The sequence below is a fragment of the Callorhinus ursinus genome, unplaced genomic scaffold, assembly GCF_003265705.2.
Source record: "Callorhinus ursinus isolate GAN/ISIS: 27379988/994484 unplaced genomic scaffold, GSC_fseal_2.0 scaffold66, whole genome shotgun sequence".
NCBI classification, from domain to species: domain Eukaryota; kingdom Metazoa; phylum Chordata; class Mammalia; order Carnivora; family Otariidae; genus Callorhinus; species Callorhinus ursinus.
The window spans coordinates 1,139,191-1,153,836 of record NW_027397128.1 but is presented as its reverse complement, the minus strand read 5'-3'; the positions used below and the strand labels follow the sequence as shown (position 1 = coordinate 1,153,836).

Here is a 14,646-nt window from a genome sequence, read left to right as displayed (position 1 = left end):
TGCCTTCTGGGGTATTTTTTCCCATTTTTTTCCGCAGGGGCCAGTCGAATATCCTCGTTCCCTTGAACACTTCACAACCTTTGACAGAATTATCTGTGACAAATTGATTTAAAACGTGACAGCAGGAAGAGAAACAGGAATGTCTCGCTTGGCCTTCTGGGAGTTGTAGTCCCGCTGGTCCCTGGGCTGCCTGGCTGGTCCTGGAGCTGCGGACTACAGCTCCCAGGGCTGCTCTGAATCCCTACCGCACAAGCTCAGAGCCCCATGCCCGGAGGCGGTGGTTACGTTGTGTCTATTGTATCCCTGGTCGTGTGTGTTTGTACATTTCTCGGGACGTGAAATTGAGAGTGAAAAGCATGGCAGATGAGCAAGAAATCATGTGCAAATTGGAAAGCATTAAAGAGATCAGGTAAGTGGAACATTGCAGCGCCCCCTCAGACCCCTTGAGGCCCCCAAAATACCCCGCTGCGGGAGAGAGCTGAGTTACCCACGGAAAGTATCTATTGTTAAGCTACTTGTGGAGAGGGGCGGGAAAGGAACACATTCACGGAATTCAAGGATGGAAGGGAGGCTGGAAAGTGTCGGGACTGAGGCTAGCGGAGAGATTGACCAAGAGAGACCTCTTGCCAGATGTCAGAGAGAAAGCCAGATGGAGACACACGGGGGTTGGGGAGGACGGGGTGGGGAGTGGGCGGTGGGTGGTGGGGTTGGTGTTGGTTCCAAGACAGCTATTTTTCATCTTGGGGTGGGAGTTGGGGGACAGCATTCTTAGATCCATTATTTTTTTAGGGTTTGTTGGCTCCATGGTGTATGTGACTCCTTGCTCTTTCGGAGTCAAGATTTTTTTCAGTCTCCTGATCAACTTCAGGACCTAGAGCGCAGGCTAGCCTTTTGAAAGCAAAGTCCAGCACACTGGGGCTTTTGGTGGCTGCCAGGGACTGAGAGCTGGGGGTGCAGAAGTATCCGGCAGGCTAGGACTGGTAGGACTGGACTGCAAGCACTCGCGCGTGTTTATTTTTTGCATTCACACATTAACCACCTTCTTCCTCTCCTACCCGGTGCTCTGTAAGGGGGATGGGAGCAATGGAGACGGGGGTAGGCGGTGATTGTGCCAGATGGTGGGAGCTTGGCTGCAGCTCTAAGATGCTAGAGGTGAAGGGCAGGCCAGCAAAGTGGGAGTTGCCTGCGTACTGACCCTTTCCTTCCAGGCGCAGCTTTGGCAAGGTAATGATGTTGTCCTTGCTCAGAACACAGTATCGCCAGGCAAGTAGACTGTCTGGGATGGCACCAGGCTTTCCTTCACCTACTCTGCTTTGCCAGAACCAGTCCCCCTCGCCGTCCCCAGCTTCCACCCTCATGCGAGGGTAGCCTGGGTTGGACAGTCTCCCTTTAGTGCTTTCATGGAACCTGGAGAAAAGGATGTGGATATCAAGTGTGTCTCTTTAAGAAATAAGACTTTAGACCAAGAGACTTAATTAACCCTTGGAGTTGATGTCTTTGGTGAAACTCACCCATGTAGGTGATATAGGGAAGCACTTGAGCTTTTTTGTCCTTTGGAGGGGTTGCATCTCTACTTCTACTGGGGTGTAAAGGGAAGGGAACTATTATTTATTGAGCACATGGTGTGCCAAGTTCATTGACCCACTATTGCTTATTTCAGCAAGAGTCCTGAGAGCTTCCTACACCTCATTACAACTGGGAAAATGGAAGGTCAGAACATTTAGGTAACTTGCCCAGAGCCAAACAGCTTGAAAATGCCAGATTTTGACAGGAACCCAGTCAATTTGTGTGCAGAGGCACTGGTTTTCCCACTCTATCCCACAGAGGGTGTAGGAAAGGCTTGCGGGGGGGTTATATTGCAATATTTTTCTGCAAAATCATAAGGCAATAAGGAGTGAGATACTTTGGTGTGTCAGAAGGCCAGCTATCATAACAATATAGCTAATAAGAAGCTTAGGCCTGCAAGGGAAGAACCTAGATTTCTGTTCTTACTGGACTTTAAAGAAACTTCTTTCCCACCCCAAAAGACGGTACAGTTGGGAGAAAGGGAAGTAACCCTTCCCAGTGCAGACCACATGGGGAGCCTCTACCCTTACCATTATAAGTCAGGCATTCCTACTGCTAGCTGGGATGGCCACATCAGTGGCCTACAGAGAGGGCTGAGCTCCCACCAGCAACCAGCAGTTACAAGGAGCCCCTTGCAAACCTGCAGTTCAACCAGAGACCCAGTGGAGAACCTGGACTTAAACTGCTCACTTGCTGCAAAAGGAACATATCAGGTCTGCATAACCAAAAGATTTAAAAGAGATCCATTGTCCAAATATAATTTTTAGAAAAATCACTTGCCATACCAAGATTATCAATTTAAATGACAAGAGAAAGCAAACCCTTGTGAACATTGAGATGACACAGATGTTAGAATTATCTTACAAAGATTTTGAAGTATTCACTAAGTGATTGAAACACACTTAAAACAAATGATAAAATCAAATATCTCAGCATATAAATAGAAAGTCTTGGCAAGGTTATATAAAACATAAAGGGGAACCAAATAGAAATTTGTGAACTGAAAAAATATAATAGCCAAAAAAAATTATACAAACTGAGTGGATGGGCTCCACAGCAAGATGGAGAAGATAGGAAAAAAAATAAGACGACTTAAACATCAAACAGTAGAAATCTCACAATCTGAATGAAGGAAAATTAGATTCCAAAAAAAAAAAATAAGAAAAAAAGAAAGAATTAAGCAGAGTTTCCAGGCCTGTGGGACTATAACAAAAGATCTAACATTTATGACAACAGAATCTCAGGAAGAGAGGAGAAAAATTCAGGACTAGGAAAGTACTTAAAGAAATAGTGGCTAAAACTTCCCAAATTGAGCAAAGGACATGAACCTCCATATTCAACAAGCAAAACAAACACCATCAGGATAAATGTGAAGAAATTCACACCAAGACACATCATAATCAACCTTCTGAAAACGAAGGCAAAGAAAAGATCTAGAAAGCAACCAAAGAGAAACAACACTTTACCTATACCTTCAGGGGAAGAAATTTAGAAGTCAACAGATTTCTCATCAGACACTGATGAGGCCCTAGCAGAAAGTGACACAACATTTTCCAAGTGCTGAAAGAAGAGAATCATGAATCCTGAATGAAATCCCAAATGAAACCCCAAATCCTATGTCCAGTGATAATATCCTACATGAATAAAAGGATTAATCAAGACATTCTAAAGTGAATTGAAGCAGGGAATTTACCAATAGGAGGTCTACCTTATAAGAATGACTAAAGTTAAGTTCTTCAAGCACAAAATAAACAATAAAAGGAATTTTGCAAGGAAGAATACAGTGAGCAAAAGCATGGGTAAATACACGAGAAGTCTTTTCCTCTTGAGTTGTCTGAATTATGCTTGATGATTGGATCAAAATTTATCACACTGTCTCATGCAGTTCTCAGTGTATGTAAACACTTAAGACATTCATGTCACAAATAGGGGAGTGTAAAAGGAGGTGAGGTTTGTATATTTCACTTGAGCTGATACAATGATGACATTAGATGACTGTGATAAATTACGCATACATAATGTAATAATGAGAAGAAACACTAAAAAAGCTGTACAAAGGGCTGCACTCAAAAACATTATAGATAAATCAAAATGGAATTAAAAAAATGTTCAAGTCACCCACAGGAAAGCAGGGCAAAACAAAAACAAAAAAAACTAAACTAAAACCATATAGAAGAAATAGGTAACTAAACCAGATAGAAGAAACAGGTAACTAAAATGGCAGGCTGAGCCTTAACATATCAATAATTTTGTGCATATAAATGGTCTACATACACCAATGTGAAAGAGTGGATTTAAAAAGAAAACAATCCAACTATATACTATCTATAAAGAAATGCACTTCAAATATAATGATATAGGTAAGCTGAGAGTAAAAGGAGGGGAAAAGATACCATAGAAACTTTAATTAAAAGAAACCAGGAGCAGCTATGTTAATGTCAGATAAAGCAGATTTCAGAGCAAAGACAAATCCCAGGAACAGAGTGGGATATTACATAATGAGAAAGGGTCAAACCACCAAGAAGACATAACAATTCTAAATGTGTATGCCCCAAAAGTCATTTAAATTAGCTTGCTTTAGACAAATTTACAGTAATATACAAAGGTTACATCACTTGGTTTAAGAATTTAGAGTGGGGAAAGTACTATAAATACATACCTGATGTTCACACATGGGACAGGTAAACATGTATGGGAGGGGGAAAGAAGGAGGGAGCAAAGGAAGGAGTAGAAGGAACTGGAGAAAGGAGCTCACATTTGTTGATCACCTAATTTCAGAGCTCTTGGCTCATTTATATTTAATTGTCCTAGTGGAAATCTGTGGTAGGAATTATTATCCCCATTTTATAGTAATGATACTGAAGTTCAGAGAGGTTAGATAACCTATCTATGTCACACAGCTAAGAAAAGGAAGAGAGAATACATCCTCCTATTCACATGGCATACGCATTTCAACAAATGCTGATATCTCATTAACTATTTTTTACAGTTCTTTAACTGCTCTAGTCTCAAATCCCTAGAAGGTATGAGCAGAGCAGCCTATTTCTGTTAAAAAATAATGATAATGTCACTTCTGAGCTTAAGTAGCAGTGATGATGGCAACATAATCAAAAGACCTGATTAAAACAAGCTGGAAGCTAGACAGACCCCACAGGGCCAGGCCCAGAAAGAAACTCATTCATACTCAGTGTTCATGCATACCAGTGGCAGAATTTGAAATGGGAAATATTTCAGGAATAGATTCTCCAACCACAGACCATTCCCTACTCCTGACTCTGACCACAGGTCCAGCCCTGTCTTTTCTCTCAATCCCAACCACACTCCCAATACTGTGCTTCAGACCATAGCCCCCAAATCTCACACTGGTCTGTTTTGCCAACCCATTCATTAGGCTTTCAATTGGTGGTGAAGGAACATGCAGATATGTAGAAAGGGGACAGGGAGAATAGAACAAAAGAAAGGAGATAGAAAAGAGGGAAGAAAAGAAGCTATGAGGCAGAGAAAGTGAGTGCAGCCATCACTAAATGAACCAGAGCCCTTCATCACCTCCCCAAATGCATACTAATATCTCCTTATCATGCACATTCCATTCATACACACATTACATCCACCCATGCCCTGGTGCACACATATCTATACACAATGAGTTTTCCCCTCTTACGAAAGGAAAACACATTTTGGAAGTATAAACAGGTGTACCTCATTTTATTGTGCTTTGCAGATAGTGTTTTGTTTTGTTTTGTTTTTTGTTTTTTTACAAATTAAAGGTTTGTGTCAACCCTGCATCAAGCAAGATTTTGGGTGACATTTTTCCTATAGCATTTGCTCACTTCATGTCTCGATGTCATATTTTGGTAATTCTTTTAATATTTCAAGCTTTTTCATTATTATTATATTTGTTATCGTGATCAGTGGTTAGTGATCTTTGATGTACTATTGTAATTGTTTCAGGGTGCCATGAACTGCACCCATATAAAATGGTGGACTTACTCAGTAAATGTCTGTTCTGACTGCTCTACTGCCCAACTGTTTTTCCATCTTTCTCCAACTCCTTGAACCTCCCTATTCCATGAGACACGTCAATATTGAAATTAGGCCAATTAATAAGCCTACAATGATCTCTAAGTGTTCAAGTGAGAGAAACACATCTCTCACTTTAAATCAAAAGCTAGAAATTATTAAACTTATTGAGGAAGGCAAGTCAAAAGCTGAGATAGGCCAAAAACTAAGCTTCTTGTGCCAAACAGTTAACTAAGTTGTGAATGCAAAGGAAAATTTCTTGAAGGAGTTGAAAGTGCTGCTCCAGTGAATAATAAGAAAGAAAAACAGCCGTATTGCTGATATGGAGGAAGTTTTAGTGGTCTGGTTAGAAGATAAAACAAGCCACAACATTCCCTTAAGCCAAAGCCTAATCCAGAGCAAGGCCCTAACATTTTTCATTTCTGTGAAGGCTGAGAGAGGTGAGGAAGCTGCAGAAGAAAAGTTTGAAGCTAGCAGAGGTTAGTTCATGAGTTTTAAGGAAAGAAGCCTTCTCCATAACACAGAAGTATAAGGTGAAGGCAAGCACTGATGTAGAAGCTGCAGCAAGTTATTCAGAAATGTAGCTAAGATAATTAATGAAGGTGGGTACACTAAACAACAGATTTTCAATGTAAATTAAATAGCCTTATATTGGAAGTAGATGCCATCTAGGACTTTCATAGCTAGAGAGAAGTCAATGCCTAGTTTCAAAGCTTCAAAAAACAGGCTGACTCTCTTGTTTAGGGCTGATGCAGCTGGTGACTTTAAGTTGAAGCCAAGGCTCATTTACCATTCTTAAGATTCTAGTGCCCTTAAGAATTATCCTGAATCTTTTCTGCCTGTGGTCCATAAGCAGAATAACAAAGCCTTGATGAGAGCACATCTGTTTACAACATGGCTTACTGAATATTTTACGCCTACTGTTGAGACCTACTATTGAGAAAAAAAAATGATTCCTTTCAAAATATTGCTACTCATTGACAAGACGCCTGGTCATCCAAGAGCTCTGATGAAAACAAACAATGAGATTAATGTTATTTCCATACCTGCTAACACAGCATCCATTATGTAGCCTATGGATCAAGGAGTAATTTCACCTTTTAGAAATACATTTTCTAAGGGCATAGCTGCCAGAGATAGTGATTCCTCTGATGGATCTTGGCAAAGTAAATTGAAAACCTTCTGGAAAATATTCATTCTAGATGTCATTAAGAACACTCATGGTTTATGGGACGTAGTCAAAATATCAACATTGACAAGAGTTTGGAAGAAATTAATTGCACCCTCATGGATGACTTTGAGGGGTTCAAAACTTCAATGAAGGAAGTAACTGCAGATGTAGTACAAATAGCAGGAGAATTGAAATTAGAAGTAGAACCCGAAGATGTAACTGGGTTTCTGCAATCTCATGATAAAACTTAAACAGATGAGGAGTTGCTTCTCATGGATGAGCAAAGAAAGTGGTTTCTTGAGATGGAATCTACTCCTGTGAAGATGCTGTGAAGATTGTTGAAATGACAACAAAAGATTTGGAATAGTACATAAATATTAGTTGATAAAGCAGCAGCAGCTTTTGAGAAGATTGACTCCAGTTTTGAAAGAACTTCTGTGGGTAAAATGGTATCAAACATCATCACATGCCACAGAGACATCATTCATGAAAGGAAAAGTCAATTGAAATGCAAACTTCATTATCTTATTTTAAGAAATTGACAAAACAACCCCACCTTTTGTCAACCATCACCCTGATCATTCAGCAGACATCAAGATCAAGGGAAGACCCTCCGCTAGCTAGAAGATTATGACTTATTAAAAGGTCACATCATGGTTAGCAGTTTTCTAGCAATAAAGTATTTTTTAATTAATGTATGGGCATCTTTTTTTAGACATAATGCTATTGTACACTTAATAGACTACAGTACAGTGTAAACATAGCTTTTTATGCACTGGGAAACAAAAAAATATTGGCTTTCTTTATTGCAATATTCACTGTATTGCAGTGATCTGGAACAGAATCCACAATATCTCAGAGACATGCCTGTTTTGTGGTGTGAAGTAGATTCCCTTAAGTGTAAGTTTCTGTTCTGGGTCCTCTCTTTTTCTTTCTTTACACATTCTCTTGGGTGACCAGCTATACTCCTATGACTTCAAATATTACCTTCAAATCCCCAATCTCTATGCTCCTAGCTTCCTTCCAGACTTCAGCCCAATACATCCTGCACTGCAGTGGGTTTGTCCACCTGGTTGTTCCACAGATGCTGCTTAAGTTGGCCAACTCTTATGACTTTGTCTGTCCCTATCCCAATCCAGGTTCTGGTTTAATGCCATTATTCTCCGAATATAACTATTGAAGCCTAAATGTCAGTGTTGCTTACACTTTCTTTTTTACAAACTGTCTCTGACTCTTAGCAAGTCCTAATGTTTCTATGTTTGCCATATGGGTTAAATTCCTGCTCCCCCCTCACTTACACAATAACTGCCCCATTTTATGCCTTCATCAAGACTGAACTTCATGTTTGTAATTCTACCTATAGACCTATAGAATTACTTTCCTGTCTTCATTCTCCTTCCCTGTATTCAATGCCATCCACATTGCTATAAGAACTATCTTCCTAAAGCAGTGGTTATTATTATGCTCTCTCAAACACATTTATCAACTTCCCATTGCCTATAGCAATATTTTTCAAAACACAGGTCATGAACAATATGTTTCATGAGAAAATTAATCAGTTGCCAGTAGCATCTATAAAATATTTTTAAATATTTTTATTATTTTTTATTTAATGCAGTTAGCCAACATATGGTACATCATTACTTTCAGATGTAGTGTTCAATAATTGATCAGTTGCGTATAACACCCTGTGCTCATTACATCTGTGCCCTCCTTAATGCCCGTCACCCAATTACCCCTTCCCCCCACTGACTCCCTTTCAGCAAGCCTCAGTTTCTTTCCTATAGTTAAGAGTCTCTCATGGTTTTTCTCCCTCTCTGATGACTTCCCATTCAGTTTTCCCTCCCTTCCCTTATAGTCCTCTGCACTGTTTTTTATAATCCACATATGAGTGAAACCATATGATAATTATCTTTCTCTGATTGACTTATTTTGCTCAGCATAATACCATCTAGTTCCATCCATGTCCATGTAAATGGTAAGTATTCATCCTTTCTGATGGCTGAGTAATATTCCATTGTATATATATACCACTTCTTTATCCATTCATCTGTCGATGAACATCTTGGCTCTTTACACAATTTGGCAATTGTGGACATTGCTGCTATTAACATTGGGGTGCAGATGCCCCCACAACATTTCTGTCTTTGGGGTAAGTACCTAATAGTACAATTACTGGGTTGTAGGGTAGCTCAATTTTTAACTTAATGAGGAACATCCATACTGTTTTCCAGAGTGGCTGTACCAGCTCTCATTCCCACCAACAGTGTAAGAGGGTTCCCCTTTCTCTGCATCCTTGCCAACATTTGTTCTTCCTTTATTGTTGATTTTAACCATTCTGACTGGTGTGAGATGGTAACTCATTATGGTTTTGATTTGTATTTTCCTGATGACAAGTGATCTTGAGCATTTTTCAGGTCTCTGTTGGCCATTTTTGTCTTTTTTGGAGAAATGTCTGTTCATGTCTTCTGCCCTTTTCTTGACTGGATTATTTGTTTTTTGGGTGTTGAGTTTGATAAGTTCATTATAGATCTTGGATACCAGCCCTTTATGTGATGTGTCATATTCAAATATCTTCTCCCATTCTATAGGTTGCCTTTTAGTTTTGTTGACTGTTTCCTTTGCTATGTAGAAACTTTTTATCTTCATGAAGTCCTAATAGTTCATTTTTGCTTTTGTTTCCTTTGCCTTTAGAGACATGTCTTGCAAGAATTTGCTGTGGCTGAGGTTGAAGAGGTTGTTGCCTGTGTTCTCTAGGATTCTGATGGATTCCTGTCTCACATTGAGGTCTTTCATCCATTTATAGTTTATCTTTGTGTATGGTGTAAGAGAATGGTCAGTTTCATTCTTCTGCAATGGAAAATTGGCTGCCCAATTTTCCAGCACCGTTTATTGAAGAGACTGTCCTTTTCCATTGGATATTCTTTCCTGCTTTGTCAAAGATTAGTTGACCATAGATTTGAGGGTCCATTTCTGAGCTCTCTATTCTGTTCCATTGATCTATGTATTTGTTTTTGTGCCATTACCATGCTGTCTTGATGGTCACAGCTTTGTAATATAAAATGAAATCAGGCATTGTGATGTCCCCGGCTTTGGTTTTTTTTTTCAACATTCCCCTGGCAATTCAGGGTCTTTTCTGGTTCCATACAAATTTTAGGATTGGTTGTTCTAGCTCTGTGAAAATTGTTGACGGTATTTTGACAGGGATCACATTGAATGTGTAGATTGCTCTAGGCAGCATAGACATTTTAACAATATCAGTTCTTCCAATCCATGAGCATGGAATGTTTTTCCAACTCTTTGTATCTTCTGCAGTTTATTTCATAAGTGATCTATAGTTTTTATTTTTTTTTATTTTTTATTGTTATGTTAATCACCATATATTACATCATTAGTTTTTGGTGCAGTGTTCCATGATTCATTGTTTGTTCATAACACCCAGTGCTCCATGCAGAACGTGCCCTCCTCAATACCCATCACCAGGATAACCCATCCCCCTCCCCCCTCCCCTCTAGAACCCTCAGTTTGTTTTTCAGAGTCCATCATCTCTCATGGTTCGTCTCCCCCTCTGACATACTCCCCTTTTCTTCCTCTCCTGTTATCTTCTTCTTTTCCTTTTTTCTTAAAATATGTTGCGTTATTTGTTTCAGAAGTACAGATCTGTGATTCAACAGTCTTGCACAATTCACAGCGCTCACCGTAGCACATACCCTCCCCAATGTCTATCACCCAGCCACCCCATCCCTCCCACCCCCAACCACTCCAGTAACACTCAGTTTGTTTCCTGAGATTAAGAATTCCTCATATCAGTGAGGTCATGTGATACATGTCTTTCTCTGATTGACTTATTTCACTCAGCATAACACCCTCCAGTTCCATCCACGTCGTTGCAAATGGCAAGATCTCATTCCTTTTGATGGCTGCATAATATTCCATTGTGTATATATACCACATCTTCTTTATCCATTCATCTGTCGATGGGCATCTTGGCTCTTTCCACAGTTTGGCTATTGTGGACATTGCTGCTATAAACATTGGGGTACACGTACCCCTTCGGGTCCCTACATTTGTATCTTTGGGGTAAATACCCAGTAGTGCAATTGCTGGATCGAACGGTAGCTCTAATTTCAACTGTTTGAGGAACCTCCATACTGTTTTCCAGAGTGGTTGCACCAGCTTGCATTCCCACCAACAGTGTAGGAGGGTTCCCCTTTCTCCACATCCCCGCCAACATCTGTCATTCCCTGACTTGTTAATTTTAGCCATTCTGACGGGTGTGAGGTGGTATCTCATTGAGGTTTTGATTTGGATTTCCCTGATGCCAAGCGATGTGGAGCACTTTTTCATGTGCCTGTTGGCCATTTGGATGTCTTCTTTGGAGAAATGTCTGTTCATGTCTTCTGCCCATTTCTTGATTGGATTATTTGTTCTTTGGGTGTTGAGTTTGATAAGTTCTTTATAGATTTTGGATACTAGCCCTTTATCTGATATGTCGTTTGCAAATATTTTCTCCCATTCTGTCGGTTGTCTTTTGGTTTTGTGGACTGTTTCTTTTGCTGTGCAAAAGCTTTTTATCTTGATGAAATCCCAATAGTTCATTTTTGCCCGGGCTTCCCGTGCCTTTGGCGATGTTTCTAAGAAGAAGTTGCTGCGGCTAAGGTCGAAAAGGTTGCTACCTGTGTTCTCCTTTAGGATTTTGATGGACTCCTGTCTCACGTTTAGGTCTTTCAACCATTTAGAGTCTATTTTTGTGTGTGGTGTAAGGAAATGGTCCAGTTTCATTCTTCTGCATGTGGCTGTCCAGTTTTCCCAACACCATTTGTTGAAGAGACTGTCTTTTTGCCATTGGACATTCTTTCCTGCTTTGTCAAAAATAAGTTGACCATAGAGTTGAGGGTCCATTTCTGGGCTCTCGATTCTGTTCCATTGATCTATGTGTCTGTTTTTGTGCCAGTACCAAACTGTCTTGATGATGACAGCTTTGTAATAGAGCTGGAAGTCCGGAATTGTGATGCCGCCAGCTTTGCTTTTCTTTTTCAGCATTCCTCTGGCTATTCGGGGTCTCTTCTGGTTCCATACAAATTTTAAGATTATTTGTTCCATTTCTTTGAAAAAAGTGGATGATATTTTGATGGGGATTGCATTGAATGTGTAGATTGCTCTAGGTAGCATTGACATCTTCACAATGTTGATTCTCCCAATCCATGAGCATGGAACGTTTTTCCATTTCTTTGTGTCTTCTTCAATTTCTTTCATGAGTATTTTATAGTTTTCTGAGTACAGATCCTTTGCCTCTTTGGTTAGATTTATTCCTAGGTATCTAATGGTTTTAGGTGCAATTGTAAATGGGATAGACTCCTTGATTTGTCTCTCTTCTGTCTTGTTGTTGGTGTATAGGAATGCCACTGATTTCTGTGCATTGATTTTATATCCTGCTACTTGACTGAATTCCTGTATGAGTTCTAGCAGTTTTGGGGTGGAGTCTTTTGGGTTTTCCACATACAGTATCATATCATCTGCAAAGAGTGAGAGTTTGACTTCCTCTTTGCCGATTTGGATGCCTTGGATTTCTTTTTGTTGTCTGATTGCTGTGGCTAGGACTTCTAATACTATGTTGAATAGCAGTGGTGAGAGTGGACATCCCTGCCGCGTTCCTGACCTTAGGGGAAAAGCTCTCAGCCTTTCCCCATTGAGAATGATATTCGCTGTAGGTTTTTCATAGATGGCTTTTATGATATTGAGGTATGTACCCTCTATCCCTATACTCTGAAGAGTTTTGATCAAGAAAGGATGTTGTACTTTGTCAAATGCTTTTTCTGCATCTATTGAGAGGATCATATGATTCTTGCTCTTTCTTTTGTTAATGTATTGTATCACGTTGATTGATTTGCGGATGTTGAACCAGCCTTGCAGCCCAGGAATAAATCCCACTGTGATCTATAGTTTTTAGATTACAGATCCTTTACCTCTTTGGTTACTTTTATTCCTAGGTATCTTATGGTTTTTGGTGCAATTGTAAATAGGATCAATTCCTTGATTTCTCTTTCTTCAGTCCCAGTGTTATTATATAACAATGCAATTGATTTGTGTGCATTGATTTTATATCCTGCCATGTTGTTCAATTCCTGTATGAGTTCTAGCAATTTTGGGGTGGAGTCTTTTTGTTTTCCACATAAAGTGTCCTGTCATCTATGAAGAGTGAGAATTTGGTTTCTTCTTTTCCAATTTGAATGCCTTTTATTTATTTTTATTTTCTGATTGCTGAGGCTAGGACTTCTTGTACTATGTTGAACAACAGTGGTAAGAGCAGGCATCCCTGTCATATTCCTGACCTTATAGGAAATGCTCTCAGTTTTTCCCCATTGAGAATGATATTTGCTGTGGGCTTTTTGTAGATGGCTTTAATGATATTGAGGTATTTTGCCTCTATCCCTACACTTTGAAGAGTTTTAATCAAGAAAGGATGCTGTATTTTGTCAAATGCTTTTTCTGCATCAATTGAGAGGATCATATGTTTTTTGTCTTTTATTTTATTAATGTACTCTATCACATTGATTTGTTTGTGAATGTTGAACCACCCTTCCATCCCAGGAATAAGTCCCACTTGTTCGTGGTGAATAATCCCTTTAATGTACTCTTGGATTCTTTTGGCTAGTATCTTGGTGAGTATTTTGGCATCCCTATTCATCAGGGATATTGGTCTGTAATTCTCCTTTTTGTTGAGGTCTTTCTCTGGTTTTGGTATCAAGGTAATGCTGGCCTCAAAGAATGAGTTTGGAAGTTTTCCTTCCATTTCTATTTTTTTAAACAGCTTCAGTAGAATAGGTATTATTTCCTCATTTAAACATGCGTTTAAATGTTCCCCTGGGAAGCCATCTGGCCCAGAAATCTTGTTTTCTCAGAGGTTTTTGAATACTTCTTCAATTTCCTTCCTGGTTATGGGTCTGTTCAGATTTTCTACTTCTTCCTGTTTCAGTTTTGGTAGTTTATAAATTCCTAGATATGCATCCATTTCTTCCAGATTGCCTAATTTGCTGCCATATAGTTGTGCATAATATGTTCTTAAGATTGTCAGTATTTCATTGGTATTGGTCATGATCTCTCTCCTTTCATTCATGAATTTAGCAATTTGGGTGTTTTCTCTTTTCTTTTGCATAAGTCTGGCCAGAGGTTTACGGATCTTATTAATTCTTTCAAGGAACCAGCTTATAGTTTCATTGATCTATTCTACTGTTCTTCTGGTTTCTATTTCATTGAAATTGCCTCCAGTCTTCATTATTTTTCTTCTCCTGCTTGGTTTAGGCTTTATTTGCTGATCTTTCTCTAGCTCCTTTAGGTGTAAGGATAGCTTGTGTTTTTGAGATTTTTCTAATTTCTTGAGAGAGGCTTGTATTGCAGTGTACTTTCCCTCTTAGGACTGCCTTTCCTGTATCCCAAAGATTTTGAACAGATGTATTTTCATTCTTATTAGTTTCCATGAATTTTTTAAATTCTTTCTTTTTTTAGTTAAATACAATTAGCCAACATATAGTACATTAGTTTTGGTGAACTGTTCAATGAAAATTCTTTAATTTCTGTGTTGACCCATTCATTGTTTCATAGGATTCTTTTTAACCTCCATGTGTGTGAGTTCCTTCCAAATTTCCTCTTGTGATTGAATTCATGTTTCAAAGCACTGTGGTCTGAAAATATGCAGGGAATAATCCCAATCTTTTGGTATCAGTTGAGACCTGATTTGTGACCCAGTATGTGATCTATTGTGGAGAAAGTTCTGTGTGCACTGGAGAGGAATGGGTGTTCTGTTGTTTCAGAATGGAATGTTCTTCATATATCTGTGAAGTCCATCTTGTCCAGTCTGTCACTCAAATTCCTTGTTTCCTTGTTGATCT

At 39.3% G+C, this 14,646-nt stretch overlaps 1 protein-coding gene across 2 annotated transcripts in view; it reads left to right on the top strand.

Moving 5' to 3' along the window:
• Positions 1-240: 240 nt before the first annotated feature.
• Positions 241-14,646, top strand: part of ZC4H2 (zinc finger C4H2-type containing) — a 53,570-nt gene continuing 39,164 nt past the window's right edge. Inside the window, exon 1 of one of the 2 annotated variants that reach the window (XM_073885824.1) lies at positions 241-409. In XM_073885824.1, the coding sequence (XP_073741925.1) occupies positions 357-409 (53 nt within the window). In that variant the 5' untranslated portion in view covers positions 241-356. The remainder of the gene's footprint in view (positions 410-14,646) is intronic. The other variant, XM_025863369.2, reaches the window with a different exon arrangement.